The 18,563-nt window shown below is 48.6% G+C and overlaps 1 protein-coding gene across 2 annotated transcripts; it reads right to left on the reverse strand.

Moving 5' to 3' along the window:
• Positions 1-1,948: 1,948 nt before the first annotated feature.
• KMT5A (lysine methyltransferase 5A) lies at positions 1,949-17,872 on the reverse strand. 2 transcript variants are annotated; one of them, XM_079957484.1, is made up of 8 exons: positions 17,729-17,870; positions 13,943-14,064; positions 11,995-12,151; positions 11,281-11,488; positions 9,688-9,775; positions 8,576-8,635; positions 5,624-5,814; positions 1,949-4,328 (listed from the first exon to the last, which is right to left on the reverse strand). In XM_079957484.1, the coding sequence occupies exons 1-8, from the start codon at positions 17,736-17,738 to the stop codon at positions 4,118-4,120; spliced, it is 1,047 nt and encodes a 348-aa protein (XP_079813610.1). In that variant the 5' UTR covers positions 17,739-17,870; the 3' UTR covers positions 1,949-4,117. The 2 variants fall into 2 exon arrangements, 1 of the variants encoding a protein (XP_079813610.1); XR_013833970.1 differs by having other exon boundaries at positions 4,192-4,328; positions 5,537-5,814; positions 17,729-17,872.
• Positions 17,873-18,563: the final 691 nt, after the last annotated feature.

Below are 18,563 nucleotides of genomic sequence, written 5' to 3' on the forward strand. Positions count from 1 at the left end.
CTCCTTGCAGCTCTGCAGCCACAGGGCAACTAGCACTTAGAGCCAAATTTTCTCTCTGGTAGGAAAAAGCAGGTACTCAGCCCTGCTCCTTCTCTAGCCCAGTGTTTCCCAACCTTGGGTCTCCAGCTGTTTTTGGACTACAACTCCCATCATCCCTTGCTAGCAAGACCAATGGTCAGGGATGATGGGAATTGTAGTCCAACAGCAGCTGGAAACCCAAGGTTGGGAAACACTGCTCTAGCCGATGGAGGGGGCCAAGCTAGTCTTCTCCTTGCTGTGATGTTCTTCTTGAGAGTCAGGGGGTACAGCCCCTTCAGTGGCATAACCTCCCAGGTTACGCAGGAGGGAGAGTCTTATCATGAATTGGTCAGAAAAACATTTACATTACAGGAAAAAAATGTTCATCACGGTACAGGATGCTGCTATCATGGGAAGGAGGAGGAATATAAAGATGAGCCCTGCAGCAATCCTGCAAAGCCACAGAGGATAACATGAAGGCAGCAGCCATCCACAGTTGCTTTTCCTTACATCTAGTGAAACACTCCCTCACAGCATTGGGAGGGTTCATCTCACAGCTAAATCGCCTTTGGCAAATTCATTCTCCCTGACTTGGCTGAATCCATGTTTCATTGCAAGGAAAGGGAAACTGTTTTCCAACACCCCCAGCGTGGCTGGCTAAGTGCTCCCTCATCCTTGACGATTTGCCTGCTGGCTGGGGCTGGTGGAAGTCAGAGGCCAGTAACATGTGGAGCAGGCTTCCCTAACCTTGTACTCCATGCATTTTGAACTAAATTATTCCTGACTGCTGGACACACTCACTGGGGCTGATGGGAGTAGTCGGGAACATCTGGAGGGACACAGGATCCAAAACTCTGGTGTAGGCAGCACCAATGTAGATGGGTCAATTATCTGCCTTGGCCTGAGGCTGTTTTCTTTAAACTTTCTCCCTGCTGCTTTCTTTAAACTTTCAACATATGGAGGACCACAACCACTAGAACACAGTAAGTGCCCTGTAGGCCCATCTACTAGTCCACTGTTTCTTAAACTTGGGTTCCCAACTGTTGGACTACAATTCCCATTATCTCCCTGCCACTGGTCCTGCTAGCTAGGGATTATGGGAGTTTTGTAGTCCAAAAACAGCTGGGGACCCACGTTTGAGAAACACTGGACCAGTCCATCATCCTGTTCTCATAGTGGCCTACCAGATGCCTCTGGGAAGCCCGGAAGCCCGGAAGCAGGACCCAAGAGCAGTAACACTCTCCCCACTTGTGATTCCCAGCACTTGGCATTCAGGGGCCTATGGCCTCCAAAAGAGGATGTAGATCACAACCATTGTGGTTAGCAGCCATCCTAACAGACGACTGTCACATCTTGTGGCAGTGAGTTCCATAAGTTAATTTATGCCATGCATGAAGTAGATGTTTTGGAGGCCCAGGGAACTGAACCCTAGTTTCACAAAGAGCAGGGCAGTAATATTTACGACTATGTGTGCTAATCAGGCTGAGCTAAGTGGCAAGATTCTGAATCTGGTTTCATGCTGCAGCCACAGGATTTTAATAGCTTCCCAGTTTACCCAGTGGCAATCACCCCCATCCCCTGCTTCTCATGCTCCGTTTCTACACCATAGTTGTGACGCCCCCCTGCAGTGTGGCACCCAGTACAGCCAAACTGGTTGTGCTATCCCAAAACTGCCACTGGTGTTCCCACAAGCCCAAATGCTCGCACATGGCAAATAAAATGTCCTCATAGACAACACTCAAAAGCAGCTTTCCCATTCTGTTGCCCTCTAGGTGTTGCGGACTTCAACTCCCATCAGGCTCAACCAGCCAGCCAATGACCAGGGATGATGGGAGTTGTAGTCCAATGACACCCAGTGAGAACATGGTCAGAGACAGCTGGGAAAGGGTGAAGGCAGAACCGCAATGCTGGCTAAAGCAATCAATTCATCATTAATAAATACATCACTTTATTTTCTTATACAGAGAAATATTATTTTCTTCAAGGTGTCTTTTTTAAGCTTTTAAAAATACATTACCAAGTCAGGTCCCATCTCCCTTTGTCCCACCCCACCCCACTTGCTGCTCAAGCATACAACCAGGATGTCACAGTATTCGTGGACATACATACCCCAACTGTCCCCCAGAGCCTTGGATGCAGCCAAGGTCCAAGAGCACTTGAGGAGCACAGGCTTGAGGAGCACAGCCAAAATCAGGAGTGGGAAACCTGATGTGCCCCAGATGTTGCTGGACTTTGCCTCCCAACTGTGGCAGCAAAGATGGCAAGTGATCTGGGGTGATGAAAACTAGATTCCAGCAACATCTGGGGGTTACAGGGTCACCATCCTTGCCCTAAGAGATCTACTGCAAGTACCTATTTAATCCCACTAGATCTAATCGGAGGTGTGCCAAGGGTGCCTGTATGTGTGTGCACATACATGCATATGTGTGTGTGTATGTGTGTGTATGTACACCCACCCACCCAGAGAGAGAGAGAGAGAAGAGGAAGTCCAAGTTTGGGGACATGGTCCCCAAAGAGCAGTCAATAGTAAATAAATAATCTCATGTTCGCACCAGAACTGATTGATGCTTCCCAGCAGCCAGATTGTTGAAAAAGAGCTTTGTCCAAAGAAGCTTTCATTAAAAAAAAATCCCCTTAAGCAAAAGTCAGCCATTGATTCTATAAAAAGCATCGAGTTTTCTCCAAGTTATTCTTCTCCCTCTTTTCTATTAGAGAGAGAGAGAGCGGAAGTGCAGTTAATTATTAACATTTTGGCTTCACAGTTCTACGTGGATCAAACGCCCTTTATTTAAAATAAATTTAAAATAATAATCCAGCAACCTCAGGAGTGGAGTTCACAGCTCTTTTAAAAAAGAAAAACAGAGGCTGGGTCCCTAAATCCTACGGACCCCTGGCAGCACTGGAGGACTTGGTGGCAGGAAGCCAAACAAGGACAGCTGTGTGGCCATGCCAAGGTGGCAAGAGGCCGCTCACTGGGCCCTAAAATGCAGGAAGAGCTTTTCCTTTCTCTGACTACTTATCCATGCTGGGTTTAAGACAGGAGGGGAGTCCAGTGGCTCCCTCGGGGTGTTAGTGGACTACAACTCCCATCTTCCCTGAACATTGGTCATTGCTTGGGTTGGGCTGATGGGAGTTGTAGTCCACCAGTGGACCACATGCTCCCCATCCCAGGCTTCAGAGAAGGGTGGCAGACCATATAGTCTATGGTTGTCCAAAGCAGGTGATGACAGACCAACTCACTCCAGTTTACTTCCTTTAGCCAGGAAGGTACATCTAGAAGCAGTAGCTGCATAATCAGTGCCAGAAGGGTTGCATGGACAGTCACTGTGGAAAGGAGAGAGCTTTACTCACCTTTAGCAGAGCATCACATAACCCCTTTGCCCATCTAGTTGCCAACCTAACAGGACTGTATCCAATGCAGCTGTTCTGCTTGTGCAACAAAACTTCTCCTTCCTCTCCTCCCCATTTGCAGCCCCCAGGGTTACTGGGACAAGTACATCCCTGCCTAGATTAGACCCAATGTTTGCAGGGATCTGATTTCTGTTAATAGCACCAGAACCCACCTGTGAATTGTGAGAATCCCAGATGAAGTTCGGAAGTGTCTGATGTGCCCCGGAAAAGGCATTCACTGAAGCAGTGACCAAAGAGGAAGGGGAAACAGGTATCTCCCCTGCCCCTGACGTTCACCTGAGATGGTCAACACTCCTCAGACGTTTGCTTTCCTAATATTATCCCTTCCCCACCCTCCCTCCCTCCCTCGCATGAGCAAAACTGCGACTTCAAAATGAACAAACCTTAGTAAAAGCTGCTTTCTCATCGGTAAAAATTCAGTCCCAAAAATCCCAAGTCCGGAATCACTGATTATTTCTTCTGTTCGTATGCAGATGGGTAGAGGAAGTGAGGATTAGGAAATCCAAATGAGCATAATGAATTAAAATCACCAGGAATTCAGGTTCAAGTCTGCTTGGGGTAGGGCTGGAAGACTTCCACCCTGCAGCGGCCATCTCAAATCACCGTTACAGAGCAGACCTAGGAAGGGGGTCTACCACAAGAGCTGTAAACAAGAGTCCTCTTGGTAAGTCTGTTCCAGGAAGTTGTGCTAATGTTTCAGCCATGGGTGAGCTTCAAGGGAAGCTTTGCTCCTGTCTCCGTAATCGTACAAGAGTTCTTCGCCGGCTTTAATGTCACGGGAGGCGACCAGAATGAGGTGGGGGGTGCCGTCAATGTCATGAAGTTTTGTCTGACAGTTGCCGCATTTGCTGTGATTGATCAGCCTTCCAAGACGGTGGGTCTCTTTTGTGGCATCAACACTAGAGCAGAGAAGAGAAGGAACGCTAAATCAAGAAAGGCACAATTTCTCTAGCAAAGCCTTGGGTCCCTAGATGTTGTTGGACTGCAATTCCCATCATCCCTGAGTGCTCGCCCTGCTAGCTAGGAATGAGGGGAGTTGTAGCCCAACAACCTCTGTTGGTCCAAGGTTGGGAAAAGCTGCTCTAGGCCAATGGTTCTCAAACTTGTTTAGAATTAAAAAATTGTTCATGCCACACTGATTTTTTTATTGATAAGAAATACACTGGAAAAGAAAAAGAAAAATTCATAGCAGTGCTTGATTTATGACATAGAACACAACTACTTTATATTGTGATCTTGGGATATCCAGAAAGTATAGAACAATGCAGCTACATAAGAACATGAAACATTCCCAAAAATAATTATAAACAAGCCTCTTAAATATGTACCTTAAGTATGTACACAAACACAATGAGAGGTGTAAGTTTGCTTTTTCCAGGTAATCTCATCTATATTAGGTCGTAATTTGAGACAGACTCTCATTTCATCAACACAAAGAAGCCTCTCTCTTTTCTGATCTTCCATATTTGTCAGAGTTGAAAATCCCTGTTCACAACAATATGTCATGGAGAACTGTAAAGTAGCCAATGCTCTTGAAGAAAAGTGTGAGTACTGTTCCTGGTTGTGTATCCAAAAGAAATTATTACTATACTATACTATACTATACTATACTATACTATACTATACTATACTATACTATACTATGGTGAAATGTTTAAATTGTCCTTGAATCTTTCCACCACACTTGCCTCACCCTTTGAGAACCAGTGCTCTAGCACACTGGTGGGAAAGTCTGTAGCCTTCTGTATGACATTGGAACACAACACCCATCAGCCCTGGTCCTTTGGGGCTGAAGGGAATTGGAGTCCCACAACGTCGGGTGCACCACATGTCTCCCATCCTGGCTCTGTGTCATGGGAGTCATAGGCAGAAAAAGCTTCCAAACTACTCTAACATGGCCTGATTCTCAGTAAATATTTTGCCAGGATAAGAGGGAAATATGCCCCTTCCATTTAGGAACCCTCCCCCCATATCTCCAAGCCAAGGAAAACCCCAAGTGCGAAGCTGTCTGAAGCAACATTACCTCACCCTCCAAATTAGAGGTAGGGAACTCTGTGGCCTTCCCAATGTTGTTGGACTACAACTCTCATCATCCATGACCACTGACCTACTGGCTGGGGCTGATGGGAGTTGAAGTCCACAGGCTCCCCAGCCCTGATGTAAGATGCATCTTCGCAGAAGGAGTGGAGCTCACCAGTATGTTTTTCTCAAGTACTGGAAGTAGTACATATAGCAGCCAGTGGAAGGGTCTTGGGCATATACAGCTTCTCGTTTCTTGGCATCCGTGATCTCAATGAGGTCTCCGTGATATTCAACCACAAACTCCCCTCGTTTAAAATGCTTGGTTGCAATGACCCCTCGCCCTTTACCATCAATGAAGTCAATCTGCAGAGAAGAAGACGACATGGTAACCTACCCGCAGGCCAGGGACTGCAGCTGTAGCTATGCACTTGTGGGTCTCCAGTGGGATCTCCCCCATTCTATCTTTGAGGAGCCGATCCCTGTTAACATATTTTGCACTGCTTCTGAGACCTCCCAAATTTCTAAAATAGATTACTGCCTAAGAAATCAAACACCCCAAAGCTCTGTGGGGAACCGGCTGCCCTCCAATTGTCGCTGGACTGCAACTCCCATCATTCCCAGCCACTGGCTGTGCTAGCTAAGCCTGATGGGAGCTGGAGTCCAGTGACATCTGAAGGGCACCAAGTTGGTTACCTTGGGGTCAGATTTCCCTTTCTTTTGGAGAAGAGGTCCAGGGACTCTGGCCCTAACAGCACCATATATTTAAAGCACTATGATGATGTTTTACATAGTCATGGCTTACCCAAAGACTCCTGGGAGCTGTAGTTTGTTAAGGGTGCTGAGCATTATAAGGAGACACGCATATACACACAGACCCCGTTTGCCCTCAGAGCTAAAATTCTCATAGTGGTTTAACAGCCAATATTTCTTCCTAGGGAATTCTGGGAACGGCAACTCTGTGAGGGGAATGAGGGTCTCCTAATGACTCTCAGCACCAGGGCAAGGTGGGGCGACTGTCTTGGGCAGCAGGAGCCGCAGGGGCAGCAGTTCCGGCCTCCAAGGAACCCACTGTCTGCTGCTGCTGCCACAGTGGCAGCAATGGCTGTGGTGCCCTCCTTGGAGGCTGGAACTCCCACCTCCTTGGCAACACCCCCCCCCCCATGGCAAACAGGCGAATAGAAGGTGCGGCCAGTCTCCTCCCACCTTCCTTCCCAATGTAGATCTTCATCCCCCCTTGTTCCAGATGTAGACCTCGTTCCAGATGTATACTCAAGGGCATCCTGATCAAATTTGCAGATGACACCAAACTGGGAGGGGTGGCTAACACCCCAGAGGACAGGATCACACTTCAAAACGACCTTGACAGATTAGAGAACTGGGCCAAAACAAACAAGATGAATTTTAACAGGGAGAAATGTAAAGTATTGCACTTGGGCAAAAAAAATGAGAGGCACAAATACAAGATGGCCTGGCTTGAGAGCAGTACATGTGAAAAGGATCTAGGAGTCTTGGTTGACCACAAACTTGACATGAGCCAACAGTGTGATGCGGCAGCTAAAAAAGCCAATGCAATTCTGGGTTGCATCAATAGGAGTATTGCATCTAGATCAAGGGAAGTAATAGTGCCACTGTATTCTGCTCTGGTCAGACCTCACCTGGAGTACTGTGTCCAGTTCTGGGCACCACAGTTCAAGAAGGACACTGACAAACTGGAACGTGTCCAGAGGAGGGCAACCAAAATAGTCAAAGGCCTGGAAACCATGCCTTATGAAGAACGGCTAAGGGAGCTGGGCATGTTTAGCCTGGAGAAGAGGAGGTTAAGGGGTGATATGATAGCCATGTTCAAATATATAAAAGGATGTCACATAGAGGAGGGAGAAAGGTTGTTTTCTGCTGCTCCAGAGAAGCGGACACGGAGCAATGGTTCCAAACTACAAGAAAGAAGATTCCACCTAAACATTAGGAAGAACTTCCTGACAGTAAGAGCTGTTCGACAGTGGAATTTGCTGCCAAGGAGTGTGGTGGAGTCTCCTTCTTTGGAGGTCTTTAAGCAGAGGCTTGACAACCATATGTCAGGAGTGCTCTGATGGGGTTTCCTGCTTGGCAGGGGTTCTATGATTCTATGATTCTAGATCTTCTTCACCCCTCTTCCCCGGCAGGGTGTGTTGCCATTTTGTGGCTTGCCTCAGGTGCCAAAAAGTCTTGGCCCAGCCTTGTTCAACCACCATTCCCTGGATTCTCTGAGGAAAGTTTAAGGGGTGGAACACTGCTTTAAATATGCACTGCTGGTGGGGCCCCTGAATCAGAAGCAGAACTGCACACGGGGAAGGCCCCAGAAGCCAAGGGCTTCGCCCTGCTGTCCTCAGAAGATTTCACCACAGAGCCCTCGGCGCAACCAGAGCTTCCCCTACCCTGTCAGAGTAAAAGGCTGCTGGAGCAGGCTGGGGCCCTTTAACAGAAAGCAGAGTTTGTGGCTGGGACAGAACTGCTGCCTCTGTGTGGGGCTCAGTCCAACACCCTATTTCCGCTCTCTTGTTGCAGCCGGCCTGAACCCAGCACAGAGCAGCTGCTACCTCACTGGAGGTCAGAGGAGGACAGAATTATGATTATTTGTATTTATTAAATTTGTTAGCTGCTTTATATTGGTCAAGGCAACAAAAAAAACACCTTTAAAAATCTTTACATTACAATATTACAATAATCTGTTGTAATACTACAAACAACTAAAAACAAATACCTCCCACTTGGGGTGGGGTTACCTTAAAAACATCCTACCCAGTACCCCTGCTGTATACTAATAGCTAACTCACTCTCCACAGGGGAATCTCAGCATTGCCAAAATGGCACCTGGTGGACTGGAACCTGGTGAACTCCTGGACTTGCAGCTGTGCTGCTTGGCACTGATGGGAGTTGTCACCCAAACGGGTTGGGGAAGGCTGCCCCAAGGCAGGAATGGGGAACCTGTAGCTTTTTAGTAGCTGCTGGGCTACAGCCTCATCACTCCTGCTCATTGGTCATGCTAGCTGGGGCTGATGGGAACCATAGTTCACCTGGAGGTTTGCCCACGCCTGCCCTTGGAAGACCACCACTGCCAGCAGCAGGGCCATGATGCTGTTGCCGTTACCTGCATGCCATCTTCTTTGCCGCTCTCTATTAAGTCATCTATCCGTTTTTTCTCCTCTATCTGAAAAGAGATCAAGAAACATAGGAATGCTACTTGGAAACACTACCTTTAGAAGAATGAGCCTAGGGCTGTGATCCCATGCACTCTTTCAAGGGAGGAAGCACTGCTGGGCTCCATGGGGCTTACTGCTGAGTAGACATGCAAAGTGTGCACAGGATCACTGCCTAAGTGCTATTATTTAAAAAGTTCCTGAAGGCTTACTCCCAAGCAAACATGATGAGGGATACAGCATTTATGCAAAAGGGCTGGGCTGCAATCCTAACACACAACCACACACTTACTAGGAGGTCGAACTGATCACAGCGAGACTTGTTTCCCTGTAAATGCACATAGGATTGCTACTGCACAACGATAAAATAAAACCTCCCATTTCATATAAGCATTCCACAGCCCTTATTTTGTGTAAATTCAGGAATATAAGTATGATACACACACGGAAGCAAAAGTCTCGGCTTTGTTATATGCATGAAGTGGCAAAAGGCTTCTCAAACAAACAAAACTTAAAATCAAAAGTCTGAGACCACTAAAATTTGTAATGCAGGATCAGTAATCTTGGGGTTCTGCTCATCTTCCCAACGGGTGAAACTGACGACACTAAAAAAATTTTTTTTTAATGACTGCACTGGTGAGCACATGAGACAGGGCTTTCCCAGTGGTGGCCCTTAAGTTGTATACCTCTCTTCCTGTTATCATTTGTTTGGCCCTGTCAGGTTCTGGCATTCAAAGGAGGCCTAAAACCATACAATTTTCTACTACTGCCTTTAAGAGAACGCTGATGATCTAACTCAGCACCCCCCATGTATCTGTACCTTAAGTTTCTCTCTGTTTGTTGCTTTGCTAGGCTTTGCTTGGCCCCCAAAAGTGACTAAATAAGCAAGTGGAATTAAAAGAAAACAAAACCAGAAACAAGGTGGGAGAACTGGGCTGTCAGATGGGGCAGTCATTCCCATGGCACCCTTTGCAAGAGTTTTCACAGTTCCTTGGTGGAATATCTGTCCCCAAGGGGTATTTGGCAAAGTTGTTTGAAGAGGCACCACAAGAGAAGACAGTACCTGTAATTCTTTTTTGCTCTTCCGGGAGCTTCTTCTAACAGGGAAATAATCTGTGACCTTTCGATTCTGCTGCGTTTTCCCTTGGGCTCTGAGAGAGATGGAGAAAGCCACATGAACGCCCAGGGGCTCCCCCACTCTCCTCTTAAATCAGCCTCGTATCTCCCAGGACAAGGCATCTCTGTGCTTAGTACGCCTATGAGGTTGCCACATCCCCATTCTGCTTGGGAAAGAGCTCAGTGTCCCCTCAAAGCTCTGCATCCTTTTGGCTTGGAGATGGGGAGGGGGGCTGAGGCTTTTCAGAGGCTGCTGGACTCCCAACACCCCTGACCTTTGGCCAAGCCAGCTGTGGCTGATGGGACTCCAACAACATCCAGCAACCACAGATCCCCAAGCCCTACATTATACCGTAACAACACCCAAAATCACCTTGCAATTGAAATCATTGCTTATACAGTCAGTTTATGTGATCAATTTTTAAATGTCCAACCTCTTTCCTGTGATTTAGCTGTGATTCCTACACTGCAGGAGGTTGGACCAGATGACCCTTGAGATCCCTTCCAACTCTACAACTCTATGATTCCCCTCTTCCTCTTGTGTGTCCTTTTCATCCTCTTCATGTTATGATAATTGGTTATTCCCACTAGGTGTCATTATTGCTATGCTTGGGAGTACAGGCAACCCTCGTTTTGCACGGGGATTACATTCTGGGTCATCATGTGCATCGGCAGAGCATGCATAAACCCACCCCACCCCCCTTTTCTGCCACTTCTAGGTTTGTGGTGATGAACGTGAGCACAGTTGCGTGTTCTCAGAATGCATGCAAAACGGGAGTTGCATGTACAGTATTATTTTTTTACTGTTTACAGACTGCACTCTAGTGGCACCTACTGACAATAAGCAGGCATTAAAAGGTAAAGGTAAAGGGACCCCTGACCGTTAGGTCCAGCTGCAAACGACTCTGGGGTTGCGGCGCTCATCTTGCTTTATTGGCCGAGGGAGCCGGAGTACAGCTTCCGGGTCATGTGACCAGCATGACTAAGCCACTTCTGGCGAACCAGAGCAGTGCACAGAAATGCTGTTTACCTTCCTGCCGGAGTGGTACCTATTTATCTACTTGCACTTTGATGTGCTTTTGAACTGCTAGGTTGGCAGGAGCAGGGACCGAGCAACGGGAGCTCACCCCGTCATGGGGATTCAAACCACCAACCTTCTGACTGGCAAGCCCTAGGCTCTGTGGTTTAGACCACAGCGCCACCCACGTCCCTAAGCAGGCATTAGCCCCATTTAAAAAGTGACAGCTTTATTAAGCCAAGAAAAGCCATTCTATCAGGCTACAAGAAAGGAAGAAAAACGGGACTGCAGGGTCTTGCCACCAGCCCTGCTGAGAGACCAGCAACTTATGGTCCTCCTCTCTTCAAATTATTTTCCATTCCAGCTGGATATTACAAGAACTCCAAAACTAAGAACAGTGCTCGCTTTCCCCCACTCCTCCCTCAACCTCTGCTCTTCCTTTTGTGTCATGACTTTCAGATTGTAAGCCTGAAAGCTGCCTTATCAGTTGTATTCCAAAGCCACCCTTGGAGCCACACTTACTTTCTCTTGGAGCCAGGTTTGGTCTTGCTACCTTTCTTCGGGGCTTCTTTTCTGTTTGCTGCATCAGCAGGCTCTGGAGGCAGGGCTTTTGGAGGCTGCGGGGCTTCAGGTTTGGGACTAGAGAAGGAGGCTGGAGATTCACACTCTTTGCTGTTCTGGTCCTCAGATTTCATAGTGTTGTCGGCTGCATTGCTAATATTTAGTCTGTCTGCAAATGATGGCCGAGGGGGGGGGTGCAAATCAACATGAAAGGAGAGGAGGCTCACATCTGCTTTGCTCCATGTCAAAACAGTGCTCCAGTTTAAACATTATTCTAAGCCGCAGGAGGCGAAAAAGGCTGTGGAGATAGACAGATGCGCTTGATGGCTAAACCCATCCAACAACTGAATGGACACGGGAGTGCTGTAGTCAGTGAGCTCTGCTTCCCACCCAAACCTTGGTTCCTCTACTGCACGCCTCAGAAATCTCTCTCTTTTTGCCCCAAGGGCTGCATTACCATCAGGGCAACATTCCTCAGGCCACATGCCAGTAATAGAGGAGACCAGAAACCTCATGGTGCTTGTGAAAAAGCGTTTTCCCTCTGAGTGAAATCTAGGCAACGAATTTAAAAAGAAACATGCATGCGCGTGCAAACACACACACACACACACCTTGATCGAAATGGGTTTGGCCCCATTGCCAACCAAGTCGCTAATAACAAAAGCTCATGCTTACCGTCTCCTTTTCTGTAGCTTTCATTCCCCATTTTGCTCTGGCATTTTGCCTCATGATGTGTGGCGGAGTTTTCCTCTTGAAGTGGAGGTCGTACAGAAGGAGGTTTGTTTGGACTCATGTAGGTATAGATTTTGGACTGGCAACTAAATATGTTCTCCTAAAAGGAAACAGTCAAAATATTCTAGTAAGCAGGCACACGGGTTCTCTTGGCATATTTTTGTGCTCCTTAAAAATGCAGCTCTAGAATTGTGGTGGATAATGCCAGCTTTATTTTGGGGGCGGGCAGGCAGAGTGGGGAACTCACCAAATTTCTAGCCCCTGAAGCTGAGGTTTACAACTGTGTGTACAATTCCCAATAAAATATCAGGATGCAACACTGGAAGAGAGAAACATGACTAGGATTCTTAGTGGCAGTGCACATGCATACAGTCATAGCACACTGACAGGGCAGTAACTGCTACTGGACTCAATGTGAATTTTTTCCACGTCATGAATAGGACTGAGCACATAAGAAAAGCCCTGCTGGGTCAAACCAAAGATTGAATCCTGTCCAGGATCCTGCCACTCCCAGTGGCTAACCAGGAAGCCTACAACTGAGGCAGGAAGGCAACAAGCCTCTCCTGTCACATTCAGGGCTATACAGCTGCTGACCTGCCCTGGTACCTTTTGGTGAAGGGCAGGTAATAATCTAGTAACACTAACAATCTGCAAACTGGAGAAAATATCAGGGGCTCTACCCAGACACAACTAAGTGCACACCACATCCTATTCTACTAGGGAGAATAGAAGGGGGAGCCTCTGTGGACACCACAGTGGTAACTCCTGCCTTAGGGAGCAATGCCCACTAAAACAGTGGGGATTTGTTTCCAAGTAAATATTACACTTTCAAAATGGTACAAGGGACCAACAGTTCTATCCCTGGAGAAAAGGTCTAATTTTGTACAGCATTTAGCTTTTGAAGCACTTTAGAAATAACAATAACAGTAGTGATAATGAAAGTAGCAGCAAGCAGAGGGGGGTGAGGAGAAAGGGCGGGGGGGGAATGTCTCATTTTAAGACCTAGTGCTATATTTCTGAGTTTGGAGCAAGGAGGCAGGGGCTCAAATCCTTGCTCAGCAATGTACTCACATGCTGGCCTTGGTTAGCCAATTCCTTTCTGGCCTCATCTATAAAATGGGGATTGATGCAGCCTGCTTGATCAGAGTTGCCCTGGGTGAACAGCATACACAGTCTGGGCTATAAGATACTCTTCATGGTGGGGAGGGGGGGGGCAAGCCCATAAAAGGCTACCATCCAGATCTGTACCCCAACTCATTTTTAAAGTTCCTGATAAGTCCAGGGCAGTGGCATAGCGTGGGTTGTCAGCACCCGGGACAAGGCAAATAATTTGCGCCCCCTAACCCGTGGATTTGCGCCCCCTAACCCTAACCCCCCGATGTTGCGCCCGGTGCGGCCGGCCCCCCCTGCACCCCCCCACGCTACACCACTGGTCCAGGGGCTCTCGCCCCCTACTTTAAAAGGCTCTTTTTCAAAACAGGATCTTGAGTTGCCCTTTCCAACCTTCCGACTTGGTGGGACCCGAAGATGAACAAAAAGGCGAAGGCGGGGAGGAACACGGACCACGGACCGCGCCCCGCCAGCAGCAGCAGCAGCAGCAGCAAAGGCCCTCGCGGGGGCGGGTGACCGGGGGGGGGAGCCCCGGGCGCGGCGCCCCCGGCTGCGCTTCCGAGCCCCCCAGCCGGGCGCGCCCGAGGCCTTTTCCGCCCGCTTCGGTGGCGCCGCGCTGCGCCCAGGGCGCGCTGGAGAGGCCGAGCAGCCTGGCCGTCTCCTTTGGGCAACTGCGGGAAAGGCGAGAGAGAGCGCGTGGGTCCCTGCGGGGAAAGGGCAGGGGCAAGATCCGAGGCTGGGGGAGAGGAAGGGAAGCAGCGATCCCCGCCGCCCGGCTTACCCCGTTCATCCTGGGCCGGCTGGCGCCCCGCTTCTCGGCGCTCTCGGCGACCACCTCCGCGCCGCCGCCGTCGGCTCTGCCCTCTCGGGGTCGGGACATCTTCCTCCTCCTCCTCCTCCGGCCTGCGGGTGGAGCGGGGTCGGGGGGCGGAAAGAGGCCGGGCAAAGGCGGCGGTCAGAGCGCGGCGGCGCCGGCTCATGCCCGGAGCTCCCGGCGCGCAAGAGGAGCCGCCGCCGCCGCCGCCGCCGCCCCGCTTCCCACCACCGCCATGTTTAAAGGGCTGGCCAGGCTCCTTCCCGGCCACCAGGTGGAGCCGCGGCAGGCAGCTCAGCCCCGTCCCCCCCGCCGACCCCACGGATTAGCCTCCCCCGCCCCCGATTCCGTCTGCCAGCCTTCAAACTCCGGCACAGACCAAATCGCCATTCATCCCAGTCTCCCGCAAAAGCCTTTCTCCCTTTGATTTTCCGCCCCTGCCGCACATGCAGCCTAATGAAGCCCCCCCCCCCAACAGCGGCCCTGATATGCACTGAGCATAACCTACCCCACTTCCAGACCCCCAGATATAGTTCCCAGCCTCTTCAAACACACATAACGCTGCTTGACTTTCCCAAGTTACCATTCGTTCCTTCCTGGTATTTATGACAGCGCTTGATCCATAGCATGGCTTCCCCCCCCCGGCGCCCCCAAAACAGCCCACCTCCTGCTACCGCTCAGCTTCCCCCTTCACCCCCAGAGCCCACACCTTTGTATTAGGACTTCAGATTCTTTAATAATGGTGCTGCAGGAAGACATTGAAGAGGCACTGCCACCAACAAACACGACTTGTTGGATTTCTGCACAAGAACCTGCAGTTGTATGCACCCCACGATAGCTTTTTTAAAAGCTTCTTTTTTCCTATTCCACAGGGAGCCCCAGACCCCTTACAAAGTAGAAACCCTCCTCCCCAGAGAGTTCTGCTGTCATCTGCACTTTATATGCCAAATAACTCTCTGCCCTGCCTCTGTACCTAAACATGCTCCACAGCCTATAGACTGAAATATTGTGGCAAAGAAGCAGAATAATTGCAAAACAACCAAGTCATAAATACAGGCAGCCTCAGACATTTGACATTTATCTGTGCATATTCACTGTGTTCAGTTTTGCACTACAATTCACATTATTAATGACTGTTGGCCATACAGACTGTGGCTGATGGGAGTTGTAGTCCAAAACGCCTGGAGGGTGCCAAGTTGAAGGATCCTTGGTGTGTAGGATCACAAGTTTATTGGTGCATAGCTGTCAACGTTCCCCTTTTTTTAAGGGAAATTCCCTTATTCCGAATAGGATTCCTCGCAAGAAAATTGAAAAGTTGACAACTATGTATTTGTGTGATGTCTTAGTCATGGAATAGCTCCAGTCATAGATAGCTCCTTAAGCAAAAGCAAATTGCTTCCTTGGAGGTGGCTGGGCTACAAAATCTGGGACCTCAGACACTCGCCCATGGCTGCAACCTTACACATATAACCGCCTCAACTCCATATTCCTTCAGATTTCCCAGCACACAGTACCACGGTTCACATCCTCCTATCATTTATGCAGGGTACCCCAGATACTACTTAAGAATATAAGAGACTGTTGGATCATGTCTGTGTCCCGTCTAGTCCAGCCTCCTGTTCTCACAGTGGCCACCTTCAAGCAGGATCCAAGCCCAAGAGCCTCTCGCCTCCTCCAGTTTCCAGCAACTGGCATTCAGAAGCATTAGGGTCTCCAACCATGCAGCAGAGCAGGAGCATCATGGTTAGTCGCCACTGGTCGTCTTTTCTTCCAATAATTTGTCTCATCATCCTCTTTTAAAGACACCCAAGTTGGTGGCCATAACTACCTCCTGTGCAAACAAGTTCCATAGTTTAACTATGCACTGTGTAAATACAGTGGTACCTCGGGTTACATTCGCTTCAGGTTACATATGCTTCAGGTTACTGACTCCGCTAACCCATAAATATTACCTCGGGTTAAGAACTTTGCTTCAGGATGAGAGCAGAAATGGTGCTCTTGGCGGTGCGGCGGCAGCAGGAGGCCCCATTAGCTAAAGTGGTGCTTCAGGTTAAGAACAGTTTCAGGTTAAGAACAGACCTCTGGAACGAATTAAGTACTTAACCCAAGGTACCTCTGTAGTAAGTACTGTACTTTCCTAGCAGAGGTGTTGCTCCATCTCCTTGATCATTTGGGGTCCCCTTTTCTGAACCTTTTCCAATTCTTCAGCATCCTTTTTGAGGTGATCTCATATTCAATTATGCATTCCTTACAGTGGCCACTATCACCTGAACTTCTAACCTTAAACAATTTTGGGAGGGAAATGCTAATGTTCTTATTTGTGGCTACACATCTGGAAGTAGCCAAATCTTGGGGTTCTGCACCAGGTTTGTCTGTTGATTCTTGGTACATACATGTTTGGTCAGTTGCCCTGGTTGGGAAATTGACATGCCAGATCAAAGCAGCCAGTGGCAAATTGGATCTTTTATCCTCCTACACTGCTTGGCACCCATTCATCTCTTAAAGATGATGTGATTATCAAATCAGACAACCACATCAAACTCATGGAAACCTTTGGGGAATTTACTGGACTAATGACCTTAATTCACAGTGTAGGCATTCTCTTTGTATTGGCATTAACCTTAAGCTGCCAGATACACTTTCTTCCATGAGAATTAAGCAACTAGCTGCTGTTGCTGTTTTTTTATTTGTCTTTCAAATGTTTGTTGTACAGTACAGTATGTGAAAATGCAAATTAAACAAATACCAAAACAACAACTAGTTTTCAGAAGGGTGAATTAACGAAACACTGTATTTTATTCTACATGCAAATCTTAATTTTGGAAACTTCCACAATTTATCGATTCAGATCCTTTTCCTTTATTTTTTTTTAAAGTGCTTCAAATATTAAACAGCAGGCTTCTTTTTTATTTTTTTAAATTAAAATTATGAAAGCCGTGGATGGGAGGGTTCCCCTTTAGAAGAGGCATTATCTCATATTCAGAAAGGAATGCCTCTCCTTAGATAGGGCCCTTCAGAACTGTCAGGTAGCTATTTACACAGACTTACAGCACAAATCCTAACCATTTTCCAAGTAAGTCCTACTGAATTCCCTGGGGCATACTCCCAGCTAAATGACATTGAGATTGCAGATTTAATCAATTTTAAAAGCCATGCTGCTAGACAACTGATCCTAGATGCAGGTAACAACCCTGCACAACAACACATCCCAACACCATCCCCGTGACCACTGGTCCTGCTAGCTATGGGTTATGCAGGGACAACGTACATAGCCTCAACAACAGCTGGGGAACCAAGTCTGAGAAACACTGGTATAATTCAACTCCCTTCAGCAACTATCCATTACAGTTACACACTGTAAAAGCTCAAAGGGTATCAGAAGAACTGGTAGAATCAGGGCTGAGGGAAAGCCCCACACCTTTTGCTGTTAGATGTGCCATCATCGTCTAAAACTGGGGACCACCATCCATGGTTCCCGCTTGTAAGGCGCCCCTGCTCCCCAACCCCAGGGCAACTTGAATTTTTCCAGCCACGCACCAAAAATCCCATCTCCCATCCTGCAGCTGAGCTTCCGTTCACTTTTAACAATTCACTCCACCAAAGGCAGACCCCTCCCCACTTCCCATGCTCTCCCAAGCGCTCTTTGCCCCCCCTCCCCATCACCTCTGCCCATTTGGGACCCCCCTCCTCCCATATCAAATTCTTCCCGAAACCCCATCCCATAATAGTCCTCAAACCAATGGGGAGGAATACCTTTGCTCATGATCGCCAGCAGCAAAGCTCACAGCCAGCAGCAAACGGGGCAGACGAAAACCAGCCGCGGGGAGCTCCTTTCTCCCGGTTTTGGACAATCCGCAGCAAAGATGCGGGAGGCTTTCCCCAACCTCTCAACCGCTTTCAAAAAAATGGATACAGTGGAGTTTCTCCTTGTCGTTCGATTGGTCCGGCTGCCCGCCGCTCATGTTTTCCTGGCCTCTGGTTGGCTACGGCTCCCTTTCTGCACTTGAACCTCAGTACAGCTTCCCGAGGAGGAGTGTTTAAAATTGGCGTTCGGCTGCCGCTGATTGGCGAGTGAGAGGGAGAGCAGGCGTCTGATAGGAGGAGAAGGGTGATAGTTGTCCCTCCTCTCGGCGGGACTAACTCCACGTGTGTGTAACAGTTTCGAGTTATTATGTGCAGCAGGCGGAAGGACCCAGCTGTTGTTGGACTACAACTCCCATTATCTCCCGACCACTCGTCCTGCTAGCTAGGGTTGATGGGACTTGTAGTCCAACAACAGCTGGGGACCCAACTTTGAGAAACGCCGGCATAAGGAAACACATATCTGATAGAAAGTGCCACAGAGTTCAAGCTGAGGCTTTTCTACAATAAGCACCCTAAGGCTGTAAAACAGGTGTGGAATCTGTTTGCTTGCTCAGTGGCGTAGCGTGGGTTGTCAGCACCCAGGGCAAGGCAAGTAATTTGCGCCCCCTAACCCGTGGATTTTAGCAGGGGGCAGAGAGCTGCGAGTGCGAGCGTGCGCCCCCCCAGATGTTGCGCCCGGTGCGACCGGCCCCCCCTGCACCCCCCACGCTACGCCACTGTGCTT

This window comes from Podarcis cretensis (assembly GCF_951804945.1).
Source record: "Podarcis cretensis genome assembly, chromosome: 16".
Lineage (NCBI taxonomy): Eukaryota > Metazoa > Chordata > Lepidosauria > Squamata > Lacertidae > Podarcis > Podarcis cretensis.

What these genes read in the sequence shown, in the direction of transcription:
- KMT5A (XM_079957484.1), bottom strand. An exon ending in AAACCTGGCTCCAAGAGAAA is followed by an intron (nt 9,776 to 11,280) that starts GTAAGTGTGGCT and finishes CATCTCTCTCAG; the next exon opens with AGCCCAAGGGAAAACGCAGC. An exon ending in GCAAAGAAGATGGCATGCAG is followed by an intron (nt 5,815 to 8,575) that starts GTAACGGCAACA and finishes TCTTCTCTGCAG; the next exon opens with ATTGACTTCATTGATGGTAA.